The 27,164-nt window shown below is 40.7% G+C and overlaps 1 protein-coding gene across 2 annotated transcripts in view; it reads left to right on the forward strand.

Moving 5' to 3' along the window:
- USP37 (ubiquitin specific peptidase 37) overlaps nucleotides 1-24,513 on the forward strand; it is a gene marked incomplete at its 3' end in the record, with an annotated part of 80,080 nt that extends 55,567 nt beyond the window's left edge. The window contains exons 15-23 of one of the 2 annotated variants that reach the window (XM_080689273.1): nucleotides 488-550; nucleotides 3,328-3,469; nucleotides 7,780-8,035; nucleotides 12,483-12,649; nucleotides 17,050-17,110; nucleotides 18,633-18,748; nucleotides 21,880-21,949; nucleotides 23,790-23,928; nucleotides 24,426-24,513. In XM_080689273.1, the coding sequence (XP_080545399.1) occupies nucleotides 488-550; nucleotides 3,328-3,469; nucleotides 7,780-8,035; nucleotides 12,483-12,649; nucleotides 17,050-17,110; nucleotides 18,633-18,748; nucleotides 21,880-21,949; nucleotides 23,790-23,928; nucleotides 24,426-24,513 (1,102 nt within the window). The remainder of the gene's footprint in view (nucleotides 1-487; nucleotides 551-3,327; nucleotides 3,470-7,779; nucleotides 8,036-12,482; nucleotides 12,650-17,049; nucleotides 17,111-18,632; nucleotides 18,749-21,879; nucleotides 21,950-23,789; nucleotides 23,929-24,425) is intronic. The other variant, XM_080689274.1, reaches the window with a different exon arrangement.
- Nucleotides 24,514-27,164: the final 2,651 nt, after the last annotated feature.

A 27,164-nucleotide genomic window follows, 5' to 3' on the forward strand; every position in this document is an offset into this window, starting at 1 on the left:
ATCTTTATGATCACAGTCCTAAAAACAGGCTGTCTGACTGTACATTGTAATAGCTTTAAGACCTCGGGCACATTTGTCTGAAGGAGCAGTGATAGGGTAGATGTGACCATTAAGTGAGGTAATAAACGTTGAGTTCCTAGTACAGTCCTTGACATGTAGTAAGTCATCATTAAATGAAAACTATCATGTTATTCCTTAAAAATAAAGAACTGAAACAAAGTAATTTTACCCAAGTTGTTCTTTTTTCATATGTATTACACTTTGACTTCATTTGCAAAGCTATTTATTTTGATTATTAGATTAGGGAAAGCCCAGAGATGTTATTTCATTTTCTCTCTTGTTCTCTATTGCTAGTAATTTAAAAAGTATTATAATTGTTATCTTTTCAAAAGGATATGTAAGAGATTGGAGTACAAAATATTTTAAGTTAAATATATACCTTTAATAATGCAAATGTATATATTATATATTTTTAATTTTCTGATAGTTCTAGACCATTGAAAGCCTCTCAAATGGTGAATTCCTGCATCACCAGCCCTTCACCTTCAAAGTGAGTTATATTTTTTGTATACCCAAAATTTGTAATTTTAAGGAATTTTCTTATCCTAATCTCCAAGATTGCCCCTCCCTCTTTTCTTTATTGTATCTCTTTTTGCATGATAGTTGCTCTGTATTCCCCATTCTTCAGAATTTTCCCAAATCTGGTTTAGCATATAGTCTACAGTGTAACAAGTTTTTTAACAGTAAAACAAATTTAATCTTCTCAATGTTTTAACTTTTTTAAATGATGTGTTAATATGTAATATTTTCATCCTAAAATTCTAAAAATTTTTGACAAAAGATTTTAAAGTTTGAAGGGATCTTTAAATAACCCTCATTGGGCTAAAACCCCTTTACAAAGATAGGCACAAGGTCCCTCGCTAACCAGCCTGGGAGTCCTTATCACTGACATTGAGGAGGAGGGATTCTTAAAAGGCCCTGAGGACAGACGTGCACTGGAATGTAGCTGCTGCGCAAATGCTGAAGGCTAAGAGTTTGTTTCAAGGAGGGAATCAAATGCTTTTTTTAATTTTTTATTTATCGCTCCTCCAAGATTTTACTAGAAGCACAGTTCCTAATTGGACAGTTTCAATTGATTTAGCTGTCATTTGACATTAAAGTTCATTTTTCTAAAAATTTGATGTCCCAAAGTACTTTTAGAAAACAGACACTTTGATTGTTTAAGGGCTTTTGGGGGGTTATATAACCATAAAATGACATTTGGGAACTGCTGTTTTCTTTTCCTCCTGTTAATTATTTTTCAGTGCAATTAAAACCAGATGACTAACATGCCTAGAAATCTGAAATGGTACCGATATGAATACTCTTGCCCGTACTCAAGAGACACATGAGCAATACCACTTGGCTGCTTAGAAAGTGAGCAAGTGATGCGTTTACAGGATGAATAGTTTTCATTGCTACAGGCAAGCTGCCTTCTAAATATAGTAATTATTAACGGAATGCACTCTGTGTACCAGATCACTGTAGTTTCAAGAAACAGATGGTTTCTTTGGGCATCATTGTACCTTGGCATGGTCATTTGTTCTCCAGGGTCTACTGGTATGAGAATTTGCCAATAAAGGATGATTAGGCCCTAGAAGACCTGTTGTGCCGATCAAACTTAAAAGAGGCGGATTGTGAACCAGAATACCGTTGGTTCTTTTATAATGTCCTTTGTTACATGTGACCCTGGTTAGTAACCAGGTGTCACTCTCCGTTAGCAAAGTATTTTACCTTGATAAAACAATATGATCAGGTTTGCTTAGCATGAAATCAGAAGTGAGGAATTGAGATGGACAATTGGCTATTTCTATAACATACTAAACGCCTTTTGAACACTTGACGGTGCTGTTAAAGTGTTCGCGCTGGAGTGCAGCGATATCCTGGCTGCTCTCAGCCACTGACCAAATGTGGTCTGACCACTTGCCTCTTTTCTTTGATCTACATTGCCATACAGTCCTCCTGATTTCCATTGTGCCCTCTTATTTCTTGGTGCTATCATTCTATATATTGACAGTCTTCACGTTTAGATTAATTGCATTTTCAGATTTCCATTTTATATTTTTAATGAAGCCTATGAATTTATTTTAACTTCCAGTCTTGCTCATTGACCTTTACCACTTTTTCATTTGGTTTATTTTCAGCTCACCTAGATAACAACACAGTAACACCTTACTTATCTGGTATCATAAAAGAATGATACTTGATATACAAATAAATTAAACGTTTACTTTTAAAATTTATTGGTCAGTTTGGATGAAAATTTTTCTAAGGTATATTATACTATTCCTTATGTTCTTTTTTCTTTTTTTTTTTTTTTTTTTTTTTTTAATGGTACTGGGGTGGAACCCAGGAGCTTTCTACCTTCGGGCTATTCTCCCAGACCTATTTATATTTTTATTTGGAAACAGGGTCTCACTAAGTTGCTGAGAACCTCACTAAGTAGCTGAGGCTGGCTTTGAACCTGTGCGATCCTCCTGTCTCAGCCTCCCAAGCACTGGGATTACAAGCCACATTAATTCCTTATGTTCTCAAATAAAATATATTGAAGATAATTTTCATATACCTTAATGACTTAGAATCAACATTGTGAATATTAGTTATTATACTCTTTGTAATATGATACTGCCCTCAGAGGTTCTTAATTATTACAAGAAAGTTTACATTATGACCATATAGGGTTGGTTGGTGGTTTTGTTTGCCATTTTTTGCGGTTATTCACTCTCATTTCTTAGCTCTCGATCTTTGATGAACTTGTTGCTCTATTTTATACACCATTTTATGGGAAAGAACAGGTCTTTGTAAGTGCAGACTTTGAACTGCCTTCTTCTGAAATATTTTTCTTTGGAATCTCTGTGTTTTGGAAGATAGAGGTTGCCAGAAGTCTTATGTATAGATAATTGGATAAGTAGAATGTTACTGTAAAAGTGCATGGATCATAATTTAAAAGATCAAATTAGTCCTCATGCACTTTGTTGTCAAAAACATTTATTCATTGCTATGCCTGCATGAACTCAGTTCTTTAAAAAGACAAGCAAACTTCTCTGGAGTTGATCATTAAAAGAGGCACAAAGTGGTTTACTTATGACATAATATAGCATAAAAGTTATCCAGTTTTTAAAGCATGGCTCTTTAAGAATAGGTCAAAGGTAAATGGTTAAATTTTTACATCTTTTCATATCTTTTTTTAAGTACTTTTCCATAATGGAAAAGCTTTTTTGTTTTGATATTTATACATCAAAAGAATAACAAAGCAAATTTTGACCAGGTTTGTTTTTCTTTTAACAGGATGCATGCATTCAAATCCAAGGGCTCCTTGGCTTTGTGCCTTGATTCAGACAGTGAAGATGAGATAAAACGCTCTGTGGCCCCCAGCCAGAGACTTTGTGAAGTGTCAGGCAGTGAACAGCAGCAGGAAGACCTGGAGAAAGTAAGTACTTGTTCATCAGAACATCTGACAAAGATTTATGTAGCTCTTACTGCCCAAACCAGTGCCTTTGATAACTAGTACCAGCGAGCTTAAGAAATACACAAGATAGCCAGGCATGGTGGTGTATGCTTGTGATCCCAGTACTCGAGAGGCTGAGACAGGAGGATCATACGAGTTCAAAGCCAGCCTCAGCTACTTAGTGAGGCTCTCAGCAACTTAGTGAGACCCAGTTTCCAAATAAAAAGTATAAAATAGGTCTGGGAGTATATCCCGGAGGTAGAAAAGTCCCTGGGTTCCATCCCCAGTACCACCAAAAAAAAAAGTGTACATTCTCTGGCTAAAAAAACCAGTGCATGCATGCGTGTGTGTGTTTCACGGGGATTGAATACAGTGGTATTCTATCTCTGAGCTACACCCCAGACCTGTTTTTTTTATTTTGAAACAGGGTCTCACTAAGTTGCAGAGGGCCTCTGTAAGTTGCTAAGGCTGGCTGCAAACCCACGACTCTCCTGTCTCAGCCTCCCAAGTACCGGAATTACAGACCTATGCCACCATGCCTGACTAAAAACCAGTCTATTTTTAAGAAATTAAAGTTGTTGTAGACAAATTACTTTTGCCTATTAACCTTCAAAGCTTTTTTTTACACTTTGGTTCTCAAATAATTACTTGCTTTATCTGGGCATGTGCCACATGATTATAATTCCAGTTTGGAGACTGAAACAGGAAGGTCACAAATTCAAAGCCAGCCTCAGCAACTAAGTGAGGCCCTGTTTCAAGGTAATAAATAGGGCTGGAGGTAGAGCTTTGCAGTAGAATGCCCCTGGGTTCAAACTCCAGTACCACACACAGAAATAATAATGATGGTAATAATTACTTTAATAGTAGTTGTTAATGTTAAGGGGAGCCATAGTAAGCATGCCAACAAAGCGAGTCAAGTGTGGTGGTGCACGCTTGTAATCCTAGTACTTTGGAGGCTGAGACAGGAGGATCACAGGTTTGTGGCCAGTCTGAGCTACTTAGTGAGGCCCTCTGCAAGATGTGACCCTGTTTCCAAATAAGAGAATAAAATAGATATTGGGATATAGCGCAGATGTAGAATGCCCCTGGGTTCTGTCCCCAGTACCACCAAAAATAAAAATGAAAATAAATTACGAATGTGAAGAGGTGGCTACATCATTGTCTACCTTAACAGTTAATACTTTGTGTTAGATTTAAACTTATCTAGGTATTTGCATTATCTCATGCTACTGTGTTTTATTTTAAATTTCCTGTTTGGTAAGAGAATTGTAGTTATTTTGTGTCCTGAGTTATTTCCCATATTTAAAGCTAGAGGTAACTTTGGGTTGCTCACCCTGAATAAGAAATAAAAGTCAAAATCAAAAAATGGAAAAAGTTGCGGGCGTGGTGGCACACGCTTGTAATCCCCACGCTTGGGAGGTGGAGACAGGAGGATCGCACAGGTTTGAAGCCAGCCGCGCTGGCTTATGAGACCCTGTTTCCAAATAAAAACATAAAAAGTAGGTCTGGGAGTGTAGTCCGGAGGTAGAAGGGCTTCCAGGAACCCCAGTACCACCAAAAAAAAAAAAAAAAAATGGAAAAAGTTATTCAGAAAATAACTTTCTGCTGGACGTGGTAGTGCACGCTTGTAATCCCACCATTTGGGAGGCTGAGACCGGAGGATCGCGGTTCGCGAACAACCTCAGCTATGAAGTGAGGCCCTCCGCAACTCAGTGAGACCCTGTTTCAAAATAAAGAATAAAAAATTGGGCAGTAGCTCGGAGGTCGAGTGCCTCTGGGTTTCATCCCCAAACCGGCAAAAAAAAAAAAAAAAAAAAAAAAACTTCCTAATATTTACATAATCTTGTATAGTTTTTATTTTTCTCTTTAAAGATCAGCCAACATTTAAAAAAATGTTAGATGTAATGAACAAAAGAATATTTACAATATAATCCATTTATATTTGGAAAAAACACCAAAAATACTTTTTGTCTTTTTTTTTTTTTTTTTTGGTGGTGGTACTGGGGGTGGAACCCAGAGGCTTTCTATCTCCAGGCTATACTATCAGACCTATTTTATATTTTATTTGGAAACAGGGTCTCACTAAGTTTCTGAGAGCCTCACTAAGTAGCTGAGGCTGGCTTCGAACCTGCGCAATCGGCCTGTCTCAGCCTCCCAAGCGCAGGGATTACAAGCATGCACCACCACGCCTGGCTTTTTTTATTTTCTTTCTTTTTTTTTTTTTTTTTTTTTTTTTTTTTTTTTTTTTTTTGTGGTACTGGGGTTTCTGGAAACCCTTCTACCTCTGGGCTATACTCCCAGACACCTATTTTTTATATTTTTATTTGGAAACGGTCTCTTAAGCCAGCGAGACTGGCTTCAAACCTGTGCAATCCTCTTGTCTCCACCTCCCAAGCGTGGGGATTACAAGCGTGCACCACCATGCCTGGCCAGAAATACTTTTTTTGTATGTGTGTGTAATACTGAGGATTGAACTTAGGGGCATTCTACCTCTGAGCTATACCACGCCCCCCCTCCCCAGCCCTATTTTTTATTCTCTATTTTGAAACAGGGTATCGCTGAGTTGCTAAGAACCTCTCTAAATACCTGAGGCTGGCCTCAAACCTGCGATCCTCCTATCTCTGCCTCTCAAGTGCTGGGATTACAAGTGTGTGCCACCATGCCCAGTTTCAAAAGTAACTTATCTTTGAGTAACTTATTTTGAGTGATTTTTATTTTGTCAATTTTTATGTATTTTCTAAATTTTCATAAAGTGCATGCTTAGCATTTAACATAATCAAGAAAATTATTGTGTTCTTATGTTTTTGTTTTGTTTGTTGTTGTTTTGTTGTTTGTTTGGGTTTTTTTATGGTACTGGGGGTAGAACCCAGGGGCTTTTCTACCTTTGGGCTATACTCCCAGACCTATTTTGTACTTTATTTGGAAACAGGGTCTCACTGAGTATCTGAGGGCCTCACTAAATAGCTGAGGCTGGTTTCGAACCTGTGATATCCTCCTGTCTCAGCCTCCCAAACGCTGGGATTTACAAGCGTGTGCCACCACGTCCAGTTGTATTTATTTTTTTAAAACTTAGATTTGCCACTGAATTTATATACTAGTTATTGATCTTTTTCCCCCCATGTGTGTTACTGGGGGTGGAACCCAGGGGCATTCTACCTATGAGCTACACCCCATCTCTTATTTTTTTACTTATTATGTTGAAACAGGATCTCACTGACTTGCAAAGGGCCTCACTAAGTAGTTCACTGGCTGCAAACCCAGATCCTCCTATCTCTGCCTCCCAAAGTCTGGGATTACAAGCATGCACCACCATGCCCAAAATAGCTACTGATTTTTTTATTTTTTATTTTTTCGGTGGTGCTGGGGTTCCTGGAAGCCCTTCTACTTCCAGGCTACACTACCAGACCTAGTTTTTATATTTTTTATTTCGAAACAGGGTCTCTTAAGCCAGCATGGCTGGCTTTGAACCTGCGCAATCCTCCTGTCTCTGCCTCCCAAGCGCAGGGATTATAAGCATGCGCCACCATACCCGGCTAGTTATTGATTTTACAATAAACAAAAGGATTAAAGAAAAGAAATATTTTATTTTATTTTTTGGTGGTACTGGGGTTCCTAGAAGCCCTTCTACCTCCGGGCTACACTCCCAGACCTATTTTTACATTTTTTATTTGGAAACAGGGTCTCCTAAGCCAGTGCGCGAGGCTGGTTTCGAACCTGCGCGATCCTCCTGTCTCTGCCTCCCAAGCGCGAGGATTACAAGCATGCGCCACCACGCCCGGCTAAGAAAAGAAATATTTAGAAATCAGGTTCCCACTTTAGCCATCCAGGCGTGGTGTTACACACTTGTAATCCCAGTACTTGGGAGGCTGGGATAGGAGAATTCCAGGTTGGAGGACAGCTTTAGAACGTAGTGATACTCTCATTAACCTAGCGAGACCCTGTTTCAAAAGTAAATAAAATAGCTGGCTATGGTGGCACATGCTTGTAATCCCAGCATTTGGGAGGCTGAGCATTTGGGAATCACAGGTTCTTGGCCAACTTCAACTACTTAGTGAAGCCCACCGCAACTTAGTGAGACCCTCTATAAAATATAGGGCTAGGAATGCAGCTCAGAGTTAGTTAGAATGCCCCTGAATTTCAATCCCAATACCACACACACACACACACAAAAATAACTAGGTGTAAGTAGGGGTGTGGCTCAGAGGTAGAATGCCCCAGTACCGCACAAAAACAAAAAAGTACTATATTTGTAGACATTCTGGTATCCTCTCAAAAATAACTACCTTCTTCAGGATTCACAGTTATGCAGAGTAGAACCTGATAAGTCCGAAGTGGAAAATTCGGGGCCTGGCAGAATGAGTGAAGAAGAGCTCCTAGCAGCTGTGTTGGAAATCAGCAACCAAGAGGCTTCACCAGCACTCGGTCATGAAGATGATGATAAGCCAGCCAGCAGCCCAGACACTGGATTTGCAGAAGATGATCTTCAAGAAATGCCTGAAAATCCAGGCACTGTGGAAACGGAGACGCCCAAAGTAGTCATAGAGACAGGTAAGGTGTTTGGGTTTTTTTGTTTGTTTGTTTTGTTTTGTTTTTTGTTTTTTTGGTGGTGGTGGTACTGGGGTTCCTGGAAGCCCTTCTACCTCGGGGCTACACTCCCAGACCTATTTTTACATTTTCATTTTGGAAACAGGGTCTCCTAAGCCAGCGCGCACGGCTGGCTTCGAACCTGCGCGATCCTCCTGTCTGCCTCCCAAGCGCGGGATTACAAGCGTGCGCCACCACGCCCGGCTTGGGGGTTTTTTCTTTTTCTTTTTCTTTTTTTCTTTCTTTCTTGAAGTGCTAGGAATTGAACCCAGGACCTTGTCATGATAAGACTTAAATTTTATTGTGACTTCTTAGTACACTTAATATAAAAATCAAAAGCTTCTTATGGCTGATCTCCGCTCTCTCCCACTCTGTGGAGAGGGAGATAACAGGGAGGGGACTCGGGGGCATTCCACCTCCGAGCTACAGCCCCAGCCCTAATTTATTTATTTATTTATTTATTTATTTATTTATTTATTTATTTATTTATTTATTTATTTTTGGGTGGTACTGGGGTTCCTGGAAGCCCTTCTACCTCCAGGCTACACTCCCAGACCTATTTTATACTTTTTTAAAATTTGGAAACCGGGTCTCTTAAGCCAGCTGTGCTGTGCGCCACCATGTTTTATTCTTTATTTCGAAGCAGAGTCTCACTAAGTAGCTGAGGCTGGCTACGAACCTGTGATCCTGCCTCAGCCTCCCAAGTACTGAGATTATAGGCATGTGCCACCATGCCTAGCTTGGACTTTTCATTCAAAAGCATTAGAAAGTTACTAGACATTTTGAGCAAACATAAGTTAGGAAGAAGCACAGTAATCATAATAGACTGATTGGGAAAGTTATGTGAAAGCCCAAACAAAAAGTTAATGGTGTCCTAAGCCAAGGTTTTGGCCTGCAAATAAAAATGGATGTATTTAGACGTAGTTATGAAATAATTTATCTGAGGTAAGGAGTAAGTGAAAAAGAGAAGTAAAAAGTATTCCTCAGGTATCTGTTTTTTAAAAAAGGAGCAGGTTTCAGTCAGTATAGGAAAGAGGCAAGTGATATATTCAGTATAAGATTGTTAAGTTTAACACATGGATCCTGAGCCAGGCGTGGTGGTACACGCTTGTAATCCCAGCATTGGGGAGGCCGAGACAGGAGGATCACAGTTCTCAGACAGCCTCAGCTACCTAGTGAGGCCCTTTGCAAGTCAGTGAGGCCCTGTTTCAAAATTAAGAATAAAAAATAGGGCTAAAGGTGTAGCTCGGAGGTAGAATATCCCTGGGTTCCATCCCCAGTGCTGAAAAAAAAAAAAGGACCTTTTGTTTACATTTCTTAAAAGTGGATTACTCCTATGTGACCATATTTGTCTTTGTAATCATTTCTGTATCAGTCTGATAATCTTGTTTTGTGGATATATATATATATATATATATATATATATATATATTGTCTCATCTTATCTGTTATCACATGGATTAATTACTAGCATAATTTAGGATTGTCTGAGGCAAATTGATATACTGGCTGCTGAAAATTATTGATTAAGAAAAATTATCATCACGTTTTTGAAAAATTATGTTTGGATAATAAAATTAATGCTGCTAGCCGAGTATGGTGGCATATGCCTATAATCCCAGCCCTTGAGAGGCTGAGACAGGACCGCAGGTTGGAGGACAGTCTCAGCAAGTAGTGACAACTTTCAGCAACCTAGTGAGACCCTGTTTCAAGAGAAGGAAAGTGGTTGGATGTAATAGGTCAGAGGTAGAATGCCCTGGATTCAATCCCCAGGATCACACAAAAAAAGTAATGCTTTTTATACGTCAAAATTAGCAGCCTCTGCCCCCAGTTCTTTCTTCCACTTGAAATCCTAATCATCAGCCAGATGTGATGTCACATGCCTATAACCCTAGTACTTGAGAGGCTGAGACAGGAAGATTGCAAGTTCAAGGCCAGCCATTGCAACTCAGTGAGGCCCTGTTTCAAAATTTTAAAAGAAGGGCTTGGAGGCACAGTTCGGTGATGGACGGCCCCTGCACACCCCTACCCAGTGCTGAAAAAAACTTAATCATCACTGGGCACGTGGTACGCACCTACGATCCCAGTCCATAACAAATAATAATGGTGTAATATATTATGGTAATATAGTACATTCTGAGATTCTTTTACTTTCTAATGAATATTCAACATTGATTTTAATGATAGATACTTAGCACTTTGATATAATAACTAGTTGTTATTTCAAGTTTAAACCCAATGCTATAAGCTTCAGAGCTAACTGTATTTGAAAATTATCTAGAATGCAATATTAGGGCAGGTAAAGACTTAAATAGTTTTATAATATGAATGTGTAAAAGTAATTCTCATTGACCAGTTAATTCGTTTTGTAAGAATTGCCTTTTAATCCAGGCATGGTGGTGCATACCTGTAATCTTAATACTTGAGAGGCTGATACAGGAAGACACAGGTTCAAAGCCACCGTCAGCACGTTTTTTTCTAAACTTCAAAAAATAAAAAGTAGGGCTAGTGTATACAGCTTGGAGATAGAATCCCTCTGAGTTCAGTCCCTAGCACCATCAAAAAAAAAAAAAAAAAAAATTTTAAGCTGAGAATTATTTGCTGGGTGTGGTGTTCTTGGGAGGCTGAGACAGGAGGATGGCAGGTTTGAGGACAACCTTAGCAAGTATTCAGACTCTCATTAACCTAGTGAAACTCTTTTTCAAAATAAAAATTAAAATAAATAGGGCTGGGAGTGTAGCTCAGATGTAAAATGCTCCTGAGTTCAGTCCCCAGTACCACACACACACACACACAAAAAGAATTCTCTTCTTTCCCACTCTCGTGATCTTAAAAACTATAATGAAATGTCATTGCTCACATAAGTCAAATAACCAGACCAGTGCCATGACTGTTCTGTTTATCCTAGCTAGCCATAGTCTAAAGATTGAGAAGAAACAAACAGGAAAAAGAAATGCAGGGTGCAGCTTTTTCTTAGCTCCCTGTAGCATTTGTTATTTTCTTTTTGCAGTACTGGGGATGGAACCCAGGGGCATTCTACCTCCAAACTACACCCCTAGCCCTATTTTTTATTCTTTATTTTGAAACAGGGTCTCACTGAGTTGCAGGGGGCCTCACAAAGCATCTGAAGCTGGCCTTGAACCTGTGATCCTCCAGTTTCAGCCTCCCAAGTACTGGGATTACAAATGTGTGTCACTATGCCCAGTTTGCATTTGTTATTTTCTACTTGGTACTCTTGACTTAAAATATATCTAAGTGTGGTTTGGTATTTTTCCCTCCTCTTTGGTGCTGAGGATTGAACCCCAGTGGTTTACATTTCATTTACTCTAAATAGTACTTTATTTCTTCTTGATCATGTGACACTAAGACCTATGGATATGGATATCTGTTTTCCGGTATCCTTAATTGTTGTGTGCTTCTTGTGATCAGTTTCATAACCATTGCTATAGACGGTTCTCTGCTAAGGGCAGTTTTGCCCCTTGGGAGACAACTGGGCAGAGCTTGTCATTTTTAGATGTCACATTTGGAAAAGGCGGAGTACTGCTGAACATCTAACGTTAAGTAGAGGCCAGTGGTGCTGCTAAAGTTCTATAATACATAAGCCAAACTATCCCTCCAAACAGCTTGCTCTCACCCAAATTGTTAATCGTCCTGAGGTTGAGAAGCCCTGACGTAACCAGGTGCAGTGGTGCACCTGTAATCCCAAATACTGGCTTGGGAGGCTAAAACAGGAGGAGCCTAAGCACTTTAGCAAGACCCTATTAAAAAAATGAATTGCCCGTGGCTTCAATCTCCAGTACCACAATAAAATGAAATAGCCAGGTGTGGTGATACAGGCCTGAAGTCCCAGTTCTTGGGGGCTTGGAGAGGAGTGCAGGTTCAAGGCCAGCCTCAGCAACTTAGTGAGTCCCTCTTCAACTCAGTGAGACCCTGTTTCTAAATAAAAAGGGCTGGGTATCGTTCAAAGGTAGAACGCCCCTTAGTTCAATCTCCAGTACCACACACAGAGGGAAAGGGAGAGAGAGACAGAGAGAGCGAAGACAGGAGAGACTGATGTTAATTTAGTAAAATGGAATCCAGTGTCCAGTCAAGTTTTAGATGAGGTTAAGGTAAATTACCCTTTTTTTTTTTTTTTTTTTGTACTGGGGTTCCTGGAAACTTCTATCTCTGAGCTACACTCCCAGACCTATTTTGTATTTTTTTATTTGGAAGCAGGGTCTCTTAATCCAGCAAGGCTGGCTTCGAACCTACATGATCCTCCTGTCTCCACCTCCCAAGCACGGAAATTACAAACGTGCCACCCTGCCTGCCCAAGATAAATTACTTTTGAACAGTAGATGTCACTCTAGTTCAAAAATTTTCGTTTACTAGATAGAATTTTCCAAAATAATGTTATGTTCTGCTTCCATAGGTCCTGCCACTTTTACTGAGATAACGAAAGACTGTGATGAGAATAAAGAAAACAAAACTCCAGAAGGCTCTCAGGGAGAGGCTGACTGGCTCCAGCAGTATGATCTAGAACGAGAAAGGGAAGAGCAAGAGCTTCAGCAAGCATTGGCCCAGAGCCTTCAAGAGCAAGTAAGAGATGTTCTGTGCGGCTTTCTCCATGCCTGTATTTCCCAAGCAATAAAACAGTAATCACTAACATGTGCTGAATACTTACTATGTGTCCAGCATTGTTCCAGATGATTTATATATAGTAAGTTATTGGTACACACACACAAAAAAACTGGAACTTCCGTTAGGTTTGAATATTAGTATTTCCTATTTTGAAAATGTATTCTTATCTGGGCGCAGTGGCGCATGCTTGTAATCCCAGCATTCAGGAGGCTGAAACATGAGGATCGTGGTTCTCAGCAAGCCTCAGCTACTTAGTGAGGCTCTTTGCAACTCAGTGAGACCCTGTTTCAAAATAAAGAATGAACAATAAGGCTGGGGATATAGCTTGGAAGTAGAATGCCCCTTGGTTCCATCCCCAGTACCGCAAAAAAAAGAAAGAAAATATATTCTTAGGAGTGGTGGCGCACACTTGTAATCCCAGCATTTGGGAGGCTGAGACAGGAGGATCGGTTCGAGGACAGCCTCAGCTACTTAGTGAGGCCCTTTGCAACTCAGTGAGACCCTGTTTCAAAATAAAGAATAAAAAATAGGACTGGGAGGTGTTGCTCAGAGTTAGAACACCCCCTGGGTTCCCCCAGTACCGCGAAGGAGGGAGGGAGGGAGGGAGGGAGGGAGGGAGGGAGGGAGGGAGGGAGGGAGGAAAATAAATGTATTCTTGCAGCTGGGCATGGTGGCCCATGCTTGTAATCTCAGTACTTGAGAGACTAAGACAGGAGGATCACAGGTTCAGGACCAGCCTCAGCTACTTTACTTAGGCCCTCCTCAACTTAGACCCTCTTTCAAAATAAAGAGAAAAAAAAATAGGGTTGGGGATGAGCTCGGAAGTAGAATGCCCCCTGAGTACAATCCCCAATACTGAAAAAAAAAAAAAGTTTGTTTTTTATTATATTCAATACTGTATATTTCATTGCATGCTAAAACAAAATATGATAATATGATATTAGAGATTATTCCCATTCCCACTTTATTTTGTAAACTGTAGGAAAAGCCAACATACTATGATTTTTATCTTTAATATATTACGGCTTTTGTGAGGGGAGTACTAGGGATTGAACCAAAAGGCATTCTGCCTCTGAGCTATACCCCAGCCTTTTTTTTTTTTTTTTTTTGGTGGTACTGTGGGTGGAGCCCAGGGGCCTTCTACCTCCAGGCTACACTCCTAGACCTATTTTATATTTTATTTGGAAACAGGATCTCTTAAGCCAGCTGAGGCTGGCTTCAAACCTGTGTGATTCTCCTGTCTCAGCCTCCCAAGCGCGAGGATTACAAGTGTGCGCTACCACGCCCTGCTTTCCCCCAACCCGATTTTTTATTTTTTATTTTGAAACAGGTTCTCACTGAGTTGCAAAGGGACTCACTGAGTAGCTGAGGCTGTCCAGGAACCTGGAGCCTCCTCCTCAGCCTCCCAAATACTGGGATTCCAAGCATGCACCACCACGCCTGGCTTTGTTTTGTTTTGAAACAAAGTCTCACTAGATTGCTGAGAGTCTCACTAACTTGCTAAAGCTGGTCTTGGACCTGTGATCCTCCTGTCTCAACCTCCCAAGTACTGAGATTACAGGCATGCATGAGCCACCCTATCAGAATTATAAAATTCTGATCATTTTGATTTAGAATATTATTTCCTACTTTTTTTTTTTTTCTTTGTGGTTCTAGAGATTGAACCCCGGGCCTTGTGCAAGCAAGGCATGCACTCTACCACTGAGCTACATCTCCAGCCATTTTTATCTTTTTTTTTTTTTTTTTTTTTTTAGGGTCTGGGGGTGGAACCCAGGGGCATTTGACCTCCGAGCTACATCCCCTGCCCTGTTTTTTATTCTTTATTTTGAAACCAGGTCTCACTGAGTTGCAGAGGGCCTCACTAAGTAGCGGAGGCTGTCCACAAACCGCGTTCCTCTGGTCTCAGCCTCCTGAATACTGGGATTACAAGCATGCGCCACCACGCCCGGCTGTTTTTATCTTATTTTGAGACAGTGTCTTATTAGTGCCCAGACTGGCCTTCAAACTTGCAGTTCTCCTGCCTCAGCCTCCCAATTAGCTGCAGTTACAAGGCTGTGTTACCACACCCAGAATTCTATAAATTATTTGAAAATAAAGTTCTCAGAAATACTATTTGAAATCTGATTTTCAGGTTTTGGTACTAGAACACTAATCTGTTCGTTGCTTTATGTAGTAATTTACTCATTTTTGTTTACTTCATTTTGTTGTTTTCATCTTTTTATTTTTGTGGTGCTGGGTATTGAGCCCGGGGCATTTACACACATCTCAGCCCTAATTTTTTATTTTTTAGTTTGAAACAGCCCTATTTTTTTATTCTTAGTCTCACTAGGTTGTGGAAGGCCTCACTATGTAGCTGAGGCTGGCTACAAACCTGTGATCCTCCTGTCTCAGCCTCCCAAAGTAATTGGATTACAAGCACATGCCGCCATGCCCAGCTGCAAAAGTTTAAGGATCAAAAAAGAGAAACTTCTCTCCTGTTTTCATGGACAAGGGATATATATATATCCTTTTTCCTGTCTCAGATATGAGAAGATAGGGGTTATAAGTGTCTAGTTTGGTATATCAGCATCATTTGCTTAGTAACTGAAAGGGAGTCATTTTACCTTTTGGTTACAGAATAGACTTGTGCTGAAAAATATGTAAAATAAATAATTTTAAAGTCTAATATAATTCAGGCAAAGTTATGCTTTTTTTGTTTGTTTTTTGTTTGTTTTGTTTTTGGTGGTACTGGGGATGGAACTTGGGCTTTCTACCTCTGGGCTATACTCCCAGACCTTTTTTCTATTTTATTTGGAAACAGGGTCTCACTAAGTTGCTGAGAGCCTCACTAAGTAGCTGAGGCTGGCTTCGAACCCGTGCGATCCTCCTGTCTCAGCCTCCCAAGCACTGGGATTACAAGCATGCGCCACCTCGCCCGGCTCAAAGTTATATATTTTTTAATCATTTGTGAATTATCTTTTTTTTCTGAAGGAGAGGAGGGTTTTTGTTTTGTTTGTTTGCTTTGGTACTGGGGATTGAATCCAGAGACATTCCACCTTCAAGGTACATCCCTAACCTTATTTATTTACTTACTTACTTAGTGGTACTGGGGATGGAACACAGGGGCATTCTACCTTGGAGTTACACCCCCCAGCCCCATTTTTTATTCTTTACTTTGAAACAGAGTCTCGCTGAGTTGCAGAGGGCCTCGCTAAGTAGCTGAGGCTGTTTGTAAACCCGGATTCTCATGTCTCAGCCTCCCAAATGCTGAGATTACAAGCGTGCTCCACCACACCTGGCTTATTTTTTATTTTGAAGTAAGGTCTTATTGGTCTTGCTAAGTCTTATTGATATTTGAAGTAAGTCTTGGTCTTGCTGAGGGTCTTATTAAGTTTCTGAAGCTGGCCTCAGACCCTCAGCAAATTAGACCTATTTCAAAATAAAATAAAGATGGGATGTAGCTCCGAGGTAGAATGCCCCTACATTCATCCTTAGTGATACACATACACACGCGCGCACACAGAAATGTGTGCATAATACCTTGTGGAAATATTACTCACCTTGCTGTCACAGACAAGGTGAGTGATGTGATGGTAGCGATGGCCCATGATCAGCTCATGTGAACCAGTTATGCATTCTTCTTCCCAACTTGCATTCAGTGTCATGTGGGTAGCTTAGAATTGTCTATAGTAGGAGTATTTTATACCATGATGTTGGCAGACGCTTTACATCTGCGGAATAACAGCATGTGCCAAGTGTCTGCTGTGCGTTAGTCATTTTCTACATACAGTAAGAAAGCCAGGGAAGGTGGTTCCCGCCTGTAATCTCATACTTGGGAGGCTGAGGCAGGAGGATTGCAAGTTTCAGGTGAACCTAGGTAGCTTAGCAAGACTCTCCTCAAAATAAAAAATCAATAAAAAGGGCTGGGGGGTATAGCTTAGAAGTAGAATGCCCCTGGGTTCAATGTCCAGTACCACCACCACCACCCCCCAAAAAAAAAAAACCAAGAAGAAAGGGCTGGGGATGCGGCTCGGTGGTAGAGCACTTGCCGAGTGTGCCCAGTCCTTCCTTCAGTTCATCCCCACCGCTGGAGCAGGATGGGAGGAGAAAAGAAATGTCCATCGCAATGTCACATTGAATAGTTTTTTGTTGGCAAGTTAAATGTCACCAACAAGAGGAAGTCAATTTAAATCTTTTAACCCCAAAGTTGTGTTTTAAGAGTCTAGTGTTGGAAAAAGTAAAAAACTTTTCTACATCCCTCATGACACATTCCAGATATCCATAAGTTTATTGAAAACATTATTGGCAAATGCTTATTTTATCCTCATTAAATGTGTCTTAATACCTCTTTTCACTAGTTTTTGTTCTTGTTCTTTTAGGAAGCTTGGGAGCAGAAAGAAGATGATGACCTTAAAAGAGCTACAGAGTTAAGTCTTCAAGGTGTGGAGATCTTTTTCATTGCATTTTTTAATGCTAAAATGTATTACACATAGAAAGGCATATAAAATATGTTTTTTAGCAATAACAACAGCCTCGCTGGCTTGAGAGACCCTGTTTCCAAATAAATATATAAATTAGGTCTGGGAGTGAAGCCCGGAGGGTAGAAGGGTTTCCAGGAACCCCAGTACCACCCCCCAAAAAATAATAATAACTAATTTGAACCCCTCCCAAGTACAGTAGTAGAACCTTAGAAGTTACCTACATATCTCCTCCTTTTCTTTTCAGAGGAAATCACTATTTTAACATTTGTATTCACCTTTAGCTTGCTTTTTTTAAGATTTTAGCTTTTATATCTAATTAATACACATTTTAATTTTGAAAAATCAAACAGGAAGAATAGTTTGTTAAATGAAAGACTAATACTGCCACTGCTAAGACTCCTAGGAGAATTTAATGTGGCTTGAGTTTTTCCATAAATTTTCAAGCTCACTCTGGAGAAGTTAGCAGACCAAGTCATGAGCAAGTATTCAATAACATAAGGTTCACATAGTCATGGCATTCAGCAGCACTAATATGTGGACAAGGTACTGGGAGTCCACAGAGACTGGGCTCTGTTTTCTGTTCCTAAAATCACTGTGATCTCTCCTTCAGCTCTCAGAGGACATGGATCAAAGTAGAACATTTTTCTGTGTGTGGTAGTGCACGCTTGTAATCCCCAATACCTGAGAGGCTGAGACAGGAGGATCACAGGTTTGCAGCCAGCCTTAGCAACTTATCTAGGCCTTCCACAACTTAGTGAGACCATGTTTCAAAAATAAATAAAATAGACTCTACCTAGGTTCAATCCCCAGTATCACAAAAACAGAAAAAATAGAACACTTGGTGTGTTGAGCATTTTGTGTATAGAGCACACCTGGCTGATGGAGTCGACTGGGCATGGGGTGGGGGGTAACAGTTTCATTGGCTGAGGCAAAGTTAAGAAATGAGGGTCCTGAGCCAGACATGGTATAATCCACACACTTGTAATCCTACCTAGTACTTGGGAGGCTGAGACAGGAGGATCGCAGGTTCAAGAACAACCTCAGCAAGTACAGAGACACTCTCATCAACCTAGACCCTTTCCAAATAAGAAATAAAATTGGTCTGGGAATGTAGCTTGGAGGTAGAATGCCTCTGGGTTCTATTCTCAGTAGTATAAAAAAAGAAATGAGGATCCCTGCTAGGCTCACCCAGGCATTCTGTCTTGAGGTCAGAAAAATGGTACCTTGTTGGCGGTGATGTCACATTGCTGCAATCCTGGCTAATTGTCCTCTGTATCCATGCACAGACATTTTGGGTAAGAAAGGGCATTTGACCCATGCCTGCAATCCCAGCTCCATGGAATGCTGAGGCAGGACTGAAACCTTGTCTCAAAATAAAAAGTAAAAAAGGCCAGGAATGCCCCTCACTGGTAGAATGCCCCCAAGTTCAATTCCCAGTACTACCAAAAAAAAAGAAAAGATTATGTCTTTCTGTTCTTCAGAGTTTAACAACTCTTTTCTGGAGTCATTGGGCTCAGATGAGGATTCTGGAAATGAGGATATATTTGATATGGAGTACACAGAAGCTGAAGCTGAGGAGCTAAAAAGAAATGCTGAGGTAATGTTTATCCCTGAGTATGCTGGGTCAGAGTGTCAGTGTTACTGCATGTTAGACAGGAGCATGCATTTAAGTAAAAGGCATTATTAAATTACACTTAGTTCTACCAAGTAACTATAGCTTCCTTAGAATTAAATAGCACGCCAGGCATGGTGGCACACTCCTGTATTCCCAGTACTTCGGAGGCTGAGACAGGAGGATCTCAAGTTCAGGCCAGCCTCAGCAACTTAATGAGACCCTCTTTCAAAATAAAACATAAAACAGGGCTGGGATAATCCCAGTAGCACTTGGGAGGCCGAAATAGAAGGATCGCAGATTTGAGAACAGCCTTAGCAAGTAGCGAGATTCTCAGCAACCTCATAAGACCCTATTTCAAACCAAAAAAAAAAATTTTTTTTTTTAACGGGGCAGGAGGTGAGGGCTAGATGTAGCTCAGAGGTAGAATGCTCCTGGATTCAATCTCCAGTTCCAAAAAAAGGGTGAAAATGTCAAATTCTGATATCAGCTAGAGACATCAGTCTCTTTTCTTATCCCTATTTTTTTCCCTGAAAATTTACTTAGGATACCACTATCTGAACACAACTACAATTAGCATTTTGACATGTTCTTTTCTCATTCCTACGTGTGTGTGTGTGTGTGTGTGTGTGTGTGTGTGTGTGTGTGTGTTGTTAGTTCAACAAGGTATACCCCATCCCAATTTATTTTATTTTGAAATAGGGTCTCACCACTTGCTGAGGCTATCTTTGAATCTGCAGTCCTCTTGTCTCACCCTTCTAAGTACTGGTATTACAAGCATGCACCAACACTCCCGGCTCAGCATATACTTTTGTTTTTTGTTTTGTTTTGTTTTGTTTTTTGGGTGATACTGGGAGTGGAACCTAGAGTCTTTCTACCTCCAGGCTATACTCCCAGACCTATTTTCTATTTTATTTGGAAACAGGGTCTCACTAAGTTGCTGAGCGCCTCACTAAGTAGCTGAGGCTGGCTTCAACCCTATGTGATCCTCCTGTCTCAGCCTCCCAAGCGCGGGGATTACAAGCGTGCGCCACCATGCCCGGTTTACATATACTTTAAAATGTCATCCGATAGCCAGGGTGGTGTATACCTGTAATTCCAGTACTTGGGAGACTGAGATAGGAGGATCACAGGTTTGAGACCAGCCTGAGCAACTTAAGTGAGGCTCTCAGCAATTTCACAAGACCCTGTTTTCAAATAAAAATAAAACACAGCTGGAAGTATAGCTCAGAGGTAGAACACCCCTGAGTTCAGTCCCCAGCACCACCACCACCCAAGAAAGTCATAGTATAAAGATACATTCTACTTGTTAAACTTATTTATGGACTAGAGTGTATTTTTAACCTTGAACATTTAAGTTGTTTTGACTTTTTTCATTGTAATACATATGTGCAAAAAATATTTGATGTTAGTGTTTCCTGTATTTTAGATTTGCTATTTTAAATTTCCAGATGTAAATTACTGCATCAAAGTTTATGTACATCTGGCCGGGGCGTGGTGGCGCAGATTACAGGCTTGTAATCCCCACACTTGGAAGGCAGAGACAGGAGGATCGCACAGGTTCGCGCTGGTTTAGAGCGCCTGTCTCCGCCTTCCAAGCGCTGGGATTACAAGCATGCGCCACCACGCCTGGCTCTCAATTTACATTTAGATTCCTTTCCTAATTTTTACCCTATAGTTGTACCTACAGTTCATGACTATCATGTCTCACTTTTATTTTCTTTATTTTTTACTAACAATATGTAATTATTTTTCCTTTTTTTAAGTGTACATGTGTGTATGATGCTGGAGATTAAACCTAGGGGCATTTTACCTTCATGCCACACCAAGCCTCCCAACCCCCTGTTGTTTGTTTGTTTGTTTGTTTGTTTGTTTTGTGGGTGTGGGGATGGAACCCAGGGGCATTCGACCTCCAGGCTACACCCCCTGCCTTATTTTTTATTCTTTACTTTGAGACAGGGTCTCACTTAGTTGCAAAGGGCCTCACTAAGTAGCTGAGGCTGTACACGAACTGTGATCCTCCTGTCTCTGCCTCCCAGGTACTGGAATTACTAGCGTGCACCACCATGCCTGGCTTTAATAACTTTAAAAAATATATATTTGGCTGGGCGTGTAAGTTCCTTCATAATCCCTACAGCAAGACAGCAACTCTTTTTCTTGATTTTTATTGTCCAATACCTTTTAACATAACTTTTTGTGGGGTTGTATCTATTAGGTGTATTCACTTGGGTTTGAAAAATATCATGTTGCTGACCTACTTTTTTTTTTTTTTTTGGTACTGGGGGTGGAACCCAGGGGCTTTCTACCTCCTGACTATACTCTCAGACATATTTTCTATTTTATTTGGAAACAGGGTCTCACTAAGTTGCTGAGAGCCTCACTAAGTAGCTGAGGCTGGCTTCGAACCTGTGCGATCCTCCTGTCTCAGCCTCCCAAGCGCAGGGATTACAAGCATGCACCACCACACCCAGCAGCTGACCTACCTTTTTTTATAATTGAATAATTTATATAAAATTGATATGCAAGATACAGATGTCAGCTGTTACTGGGTATATTGTTAGTCTGATGTTTTATTTTTACAGATATTTGATACACTTTTTTAATTTATTTTGTTAGGATAAATTCTTAGTTGAGGATAGAGGTGTGTGTGTGTGTGTGTGTGTGTGTGTGTGTGTGTGTGTTCTTTTTAATTTTGTTAGGATAAAATCTTAGGTAGAATTTTGTGTGTGTGTGTGTGTGTGTGTGTGTGTGTGTGTCCAACAGACACTGAGGATTGAACCCAGAGGCATTCTACCTCTGAGCCCCACCCCCAGCCTGATTTTATTTCTTATTTAGAAACAGGGTCTCACTAAGTTGATGAGAGTCTCACTACTTGCTAAAACTGCCTTCAAACCTGACATGCTCCTATCTCAGCCTCCCAAGTACAAGGATTACAGGTGTGAGCGACCAAGCCCAGCCAAGGGTGGAATTCTTGGGCCAAAGGCCATGAATAGCATGACCACTGGGTTTTGTCTGACCTCCACTGACTCTTAGCTGTGTCAGCCTGGAATAAAATTTTCAAAGTCAGTATTTTGCTTTTATTCAAATGAAGAGTCATGCTCACTTCTCTTTTTCAGACAGGAAATCTCCCTCACTCCTATCGGCTCATCAGTGTCGTCAGTCACATTGGTAGCACCTCTTCTTCAGGTAACTGGCCATCATTTCAGCATTTTCCCCTTGTTATGTTGCTCTTTGCCTAGCTTTGTGAGTATAAGTTGAATGCATCAAAAAAAAAAAAATAAAAAGGTAAGATCCAGGCATGGTGGCGCACGCTTGTAATCCCAGCATTCAGGAGGCTAAGACAGGAGGATCACAGTTCGTGGACAGCCTCAGCTGCTTAGTGAGGCCCTTTGCAACTCAGTGAGACCCTGTTTCAAAATAAAGAATAAAAAATAGGGCTGAGGGTGTAACTCGCAGGTAGAATGCCCCTAGGTTCAATCCCTAGTACCACATAAAAAAATAAATAAATAAATAAACTAAGGCATCAAGTTACATTTTGTAATCTCAGTACTTGGGAGGACAACACAGGAGGATCATAGATTTGAGACCAACCTCAGCAATTTAATGCAACCCTATTTCAAAAAATATAATGGACTGGGGGTATAGCTCATAGTTAGCTAAGCCCCTGGGTTCACTCCCCAGCACCAACAAGAAAAACTTTAAAATCTTTGATCATACTCAATGTGGATTATATTCATGGGTATAGCTGCTTTGACTTTCCTATTCAAAAATGACCAAAATTGCCGGTCGTGGTGGCACACGCTTGTAATCCCTGCGCTTGGTAGGCAGAGACAGGAGGATCGCGCAGGTTCGAAGCCAGCCGCGCACGCTGGTTTAGAAGACCCTGTTTCCAAATAAAAATGTAAAAATAGGTCTGGGAGTGTAGCCCGGAGGTAGAAGGGCTTCCAGGAACCCCAGTACCACCAAAAAAAAAAGAAAGAAAGAAAAAAATGACCTAAATGCCTCTGAGCAAAATAAGAGTTGTCCAGCCGGGTGTGTTGGCACACACTTGTAATCCCCTTGCTTGGGAGGCGGAGATGGGAGGATCGTGCTGGTTCGAATCCAGCCCCGCTGGCTTAAGAGTCCCTGTTTCCAAAAATAAAAAATTATTATATAGGTCTGGGAGTGTAGCCCGGAGGTAGAAGGGCTTCCAGGAACCCCAGTATCACCAAAAAAATAATAATAATAATAAGAGTTGTCTCTTAGCCAGGCATGGTGGCACACACTTGAGGCTGAGACAGGAGGGTGTTTGCAGACACCCTCAGCTACTTAGGCCCTCTGCAACAGACCCACAAAAATAATAATTAATTAATTAATTAATAAAATAGGGCTGGGGTGTAGCTTAGAAGTAGAATGCCTCAGGGTTCTATTCCAAGTACCACCAAGAAAAAGTTGTTTCTTAATTCTCTATGCATGCTTTTTTTTTTTTTTTTTTTTTTTTTTTGCAGGTTTGGGGATGGAACCCAGGGTCATTTGACTTCCGAGCCACACCCCCTGCCCTATTTTTTATTCTTTATTTTGAAACAGGGTCTCACTAAGTTGCAGAGAGCCTCACTAAGTAGCTGAGGCTGTCCGCGAACCACAATCCTCCGGTCTCAGCCTCCCAAATGCTGGGATTACAAGCGTGCGCCACCACGCCCTGCTTGTATGCATGCTTTTTGAATGGTGTGTGTGTGTTTTGGTGGTACTAGGGATGGAACCCAGAGGCCTTCTATCTCCAGACTATACTCCCAGACCTATCTTATATTTTATTTGGAAACAGAGTCTCACTTCAATTGCTGAGAGCCTAACTAAGTTGCTGCGGCTGGCTTTGAACTTGTGCGATCCTCCTGCCTCGGCCTCCTAAGTGCAGGGATTACAAGAGTGGGCTACCTCGCCCAGCTTGAATGGGTTTTAAAAAGAAACATTGTTAAAAGGTAAGATAGATGAGGTGGTTCTTCCTCAAACTTCTTGTATCTGAGAAAAACCTCAACTTTCTTTGTTTCAGGTCATTATATTAGTGATGTGTATGACATTAAGAAGCAGACGTGGTTTACTTATAATGACCTGGAGGTATCTAAAATCCAAGAAGCTGCCGTGCAAAGCGATCGGGATCGGAGTGGTTACATCTTCTTTTATATGCACAAGTAAGAAACATTGCCAGATCCGAAGTAATGTGCTAAAAACGGTCCAAACTTTTCTTCCTTTGAGAATAAAATGTTCCTATCACTTGCTTGGTTGACAGTTTTTAAGTCCAGAGTATTTTCTTTCTTAACTCAGTATTACTCATTACATAGTAGTATCTAGGTATGAAACTTAAGACAATGATTTTTGATAGAAACTATTCCATCATAAATCTCTTTTTGGTCCTCTAGTTTTATCAACTAGAAAATCTGATTTATATGAATGGAACTAAATAGCATGCTTATTAAAGCCACCCGTTGCCAGTTCTCCCCGTTCTCAAAAATGAACACCCAGGGATTCTAAGATAGTGATCAAACAAGTGAGCTGCTGCTTTAATAAAATGTAGGCACGAGGTGGGATTGTGTAGGCTTTATCAGTGTTCATTCCCTGTTGCTTTTTCTCCTGTGCATGCTTTGGCTGTGCTCACTGAACTGTCTGTTTTATTTTGTTTTATTTTAAGGGAGATCTTTGATGAGCTGCTAGAAACAGAAAAGAACTCCCAGGCACCTAGCACGGAAGTGGGGAAGACTACCCGCCAGGCCTCATGAGAAGCACACTCTTGGGTTGGCAGCGGGCACTGCATTTGCTTTCTCACAGCCACCCATCTCAGCGCTCCTCTGCCTGAGACTTTGGAATTCCACTTGATTCGGGAGCAACAGCTCAGGGCCAAATCAAAAGATGAAACTGCAGTTATTTGTGAACACTCTGTGCTGTTTGTAGAAACATTGGTCTCATCGGTAGCTGATAATCCTCCTTTTCTCTTCCATGAGTGGCACTTCCTTTTGTCTTAGAATATATGTTGTAAATATATCTGTACATACACACACGTATATATTATACATATATGTGGAATGAATGGAGCCTTAAAGAGTTAGGATGAACCATCAGCATATTCCTGCTCAAAATTAATAGCACAGCAGTTTAGAGAAGAAATGAAAGTGTCAGAGTCCACCTGAGAAATGTGTGCAGATCCACTTAGCAGTTGGCTCTTGGCTTTATGTCCTCGAGTAGCTGTACTCGAGTCTGACCTTCCATGTATGTTTCCTGTGAGTAAAGTTCACTGGAAAGCCAGCTCTCCGTGTTTTGCTAATGACAGTTTGTTCTCTTTACAAGAGGCATTTCTGTCACCTGATGGGCTTTTTGGGTTTGGGGTTTTTTGTTTTATTTCATGAATCTGTCATATCTTTTGTCTCTACATGCAGTTCTCATGAAATGGATTGTTGGTGCTTTGCAGTGTGTTATGGTCCCACATTTGGTGTTCATTGTACACTTCACATTTCCTATAAAGAGATTCCTTCACACCATTTGTTGATAATATTCATCTATATTATTGTGAAAAATATAATGCTTTGTTTTCTTCTATATCATTCTTCCATGGAGCAGACATGAGCCTAAAAGGTTGTAACCAGAACTTTAGAAGGTGGGAAGATAATACTGCTCCAGCCAGGACTCCCCAGTAGGGAGGAGGCAAAACACTAGCATCTCCACCTGCCAGGCAGAGAGAGGTCAGGAGGTGTCCTGTGTGTGACAGCCGAGACTCTGGACCCTAAGCTAAAAGCTCTGCCCCACACAAGTGTGAAATAAGTACATGAGTTGTTGGGCAAAGCTTTGCCCTTAAAGGAAGAACTCAAATATGACTGATTTAGGTAGTCACAAGAACTAATAACAGGTGCACAATGTATCTTAACTTTTTAGGTGCTCTGAGTTGAGGCTGAGTGGCGAGGCATTGTCAGCACTGCATTAGTCACTCAGCCAACATAACCAGCTTGGTTAAGCAGCTTATGGAAGCACACAGAGAATGAATGAGCCCAGTGATAAACTTCTGCGAGCCCAGGTGTCATTACAATCCCATAGAGTTAAGTATAGCAAAACAAAAACATGATTTTCTTTTCCTGGTTTTTTTTTTTTTTTTTTTTTGCTTTTATTGCAAATGAATGGATTATTCTTCTGTTTTGAGATGGGGACAAAAGCCACATCAGGTTCTCAGAGGCAGAAAATGTGTCAAAACTCACCATCATAGAAGGTGCAACGTCTCTTCTGAAGATTGCCTTTGATGAACTCCAGCCCACTCCTGGAACTTGGGAGTGTTCTGACATAGTCACATATTCTAAAAGTTGTAAGTAGCCTCAGCACTTTGACTTAACTACTGATGAGTGCTTTGCCTCCCACCATCTACCAGCACACAATATTGTAATGAATATTTTGAAGTGATACAAGGGAGAATATGCAGGGGTAAAATATCAATTCTAAAAACTAGCTTTTAAACTTTTGTTTCATTTCCATCAGAAGCCTTGTTTTGTTTTGCCTCAAAATGACTGGTTCTCTCATAAGTGAGCGAAGTGGTGAGCAAATTTCTTAGCTAGTTATTCTCTGTCTGTATTTGGGAGCCTTCAGCTCTTAAGAGTAATTGAGAGTGATTTGGAGTGGGGTCTGCAGTACAAAGACAAAAATGGAAATAATGCCAGAAGCCTTGATTGCCTCCCACAAAGTCTCTGGCTGTTCCTTTCTTTCTTTCTTTCTTTCTTTTTTTTTTTTTTTTTTTCAGGTCTGGAGGTAGAGCCCAGGGGCATTTGACCTCCAATATTATTTATTTTTGTTTTGAAACCAGGTTTCACTGAGTTGCAGAGGGCCTCACTAAGTAGCTGAGGCTGTCCACGAACCGTGATCCTCCAGTCTCAGCCTCCCAAATGCTGGGATTATAAGCGTGCGCAACCATACCCGGCTTCTCTGTTTTCTAAGCTTGCATGTTTATGGTGAGAAATGCACTCGGTGCAGAAACCTGATTTAGTTTGATCTCCATGTCTTGGGCACGAATTGTTATATCACTGCTCATACTTGGAAATTTAGGACTTGGATTTTACTAACACTTCATGGCTGTGACTTTGTCAGCCTCCAGCTTCTGCCTCCACTCCTCTCACTCATTTGACCACAGATGGAGGCTTCAGCTAGAGTGTGTTGATGGGAGCTGTTTTTTTGAACTGGCTGTATATATTTTTAGATTATAAATAGATAATATATTATTTTTTGCACCGTCTGATAAGTCAGGGGATGGGGCTGTTAGTGTTTGGAGCCAGGAAGGAACAAATTAAATAGAGACAGAGTTTCTGGCAGTCTGCACAATATGCAAGTGACCTTCCTGTTGAAAATACCAAACATGGCAACATCACTCTAAATAACAGTTGGGTGTGGTGGTGACACC

Source organism: Muscardinus avellanarius, assembly GCF_963383645.1.
Source record: "Muscardinus avellanarius genome assembly, chromosome: 2".
Classification (NCBI taxonomy): Eukaryota; Metazoa; Chordata; class Mammalia; order Rodentia; family Gliridae; genus Muscardinus; species Muscardinus avellanarius.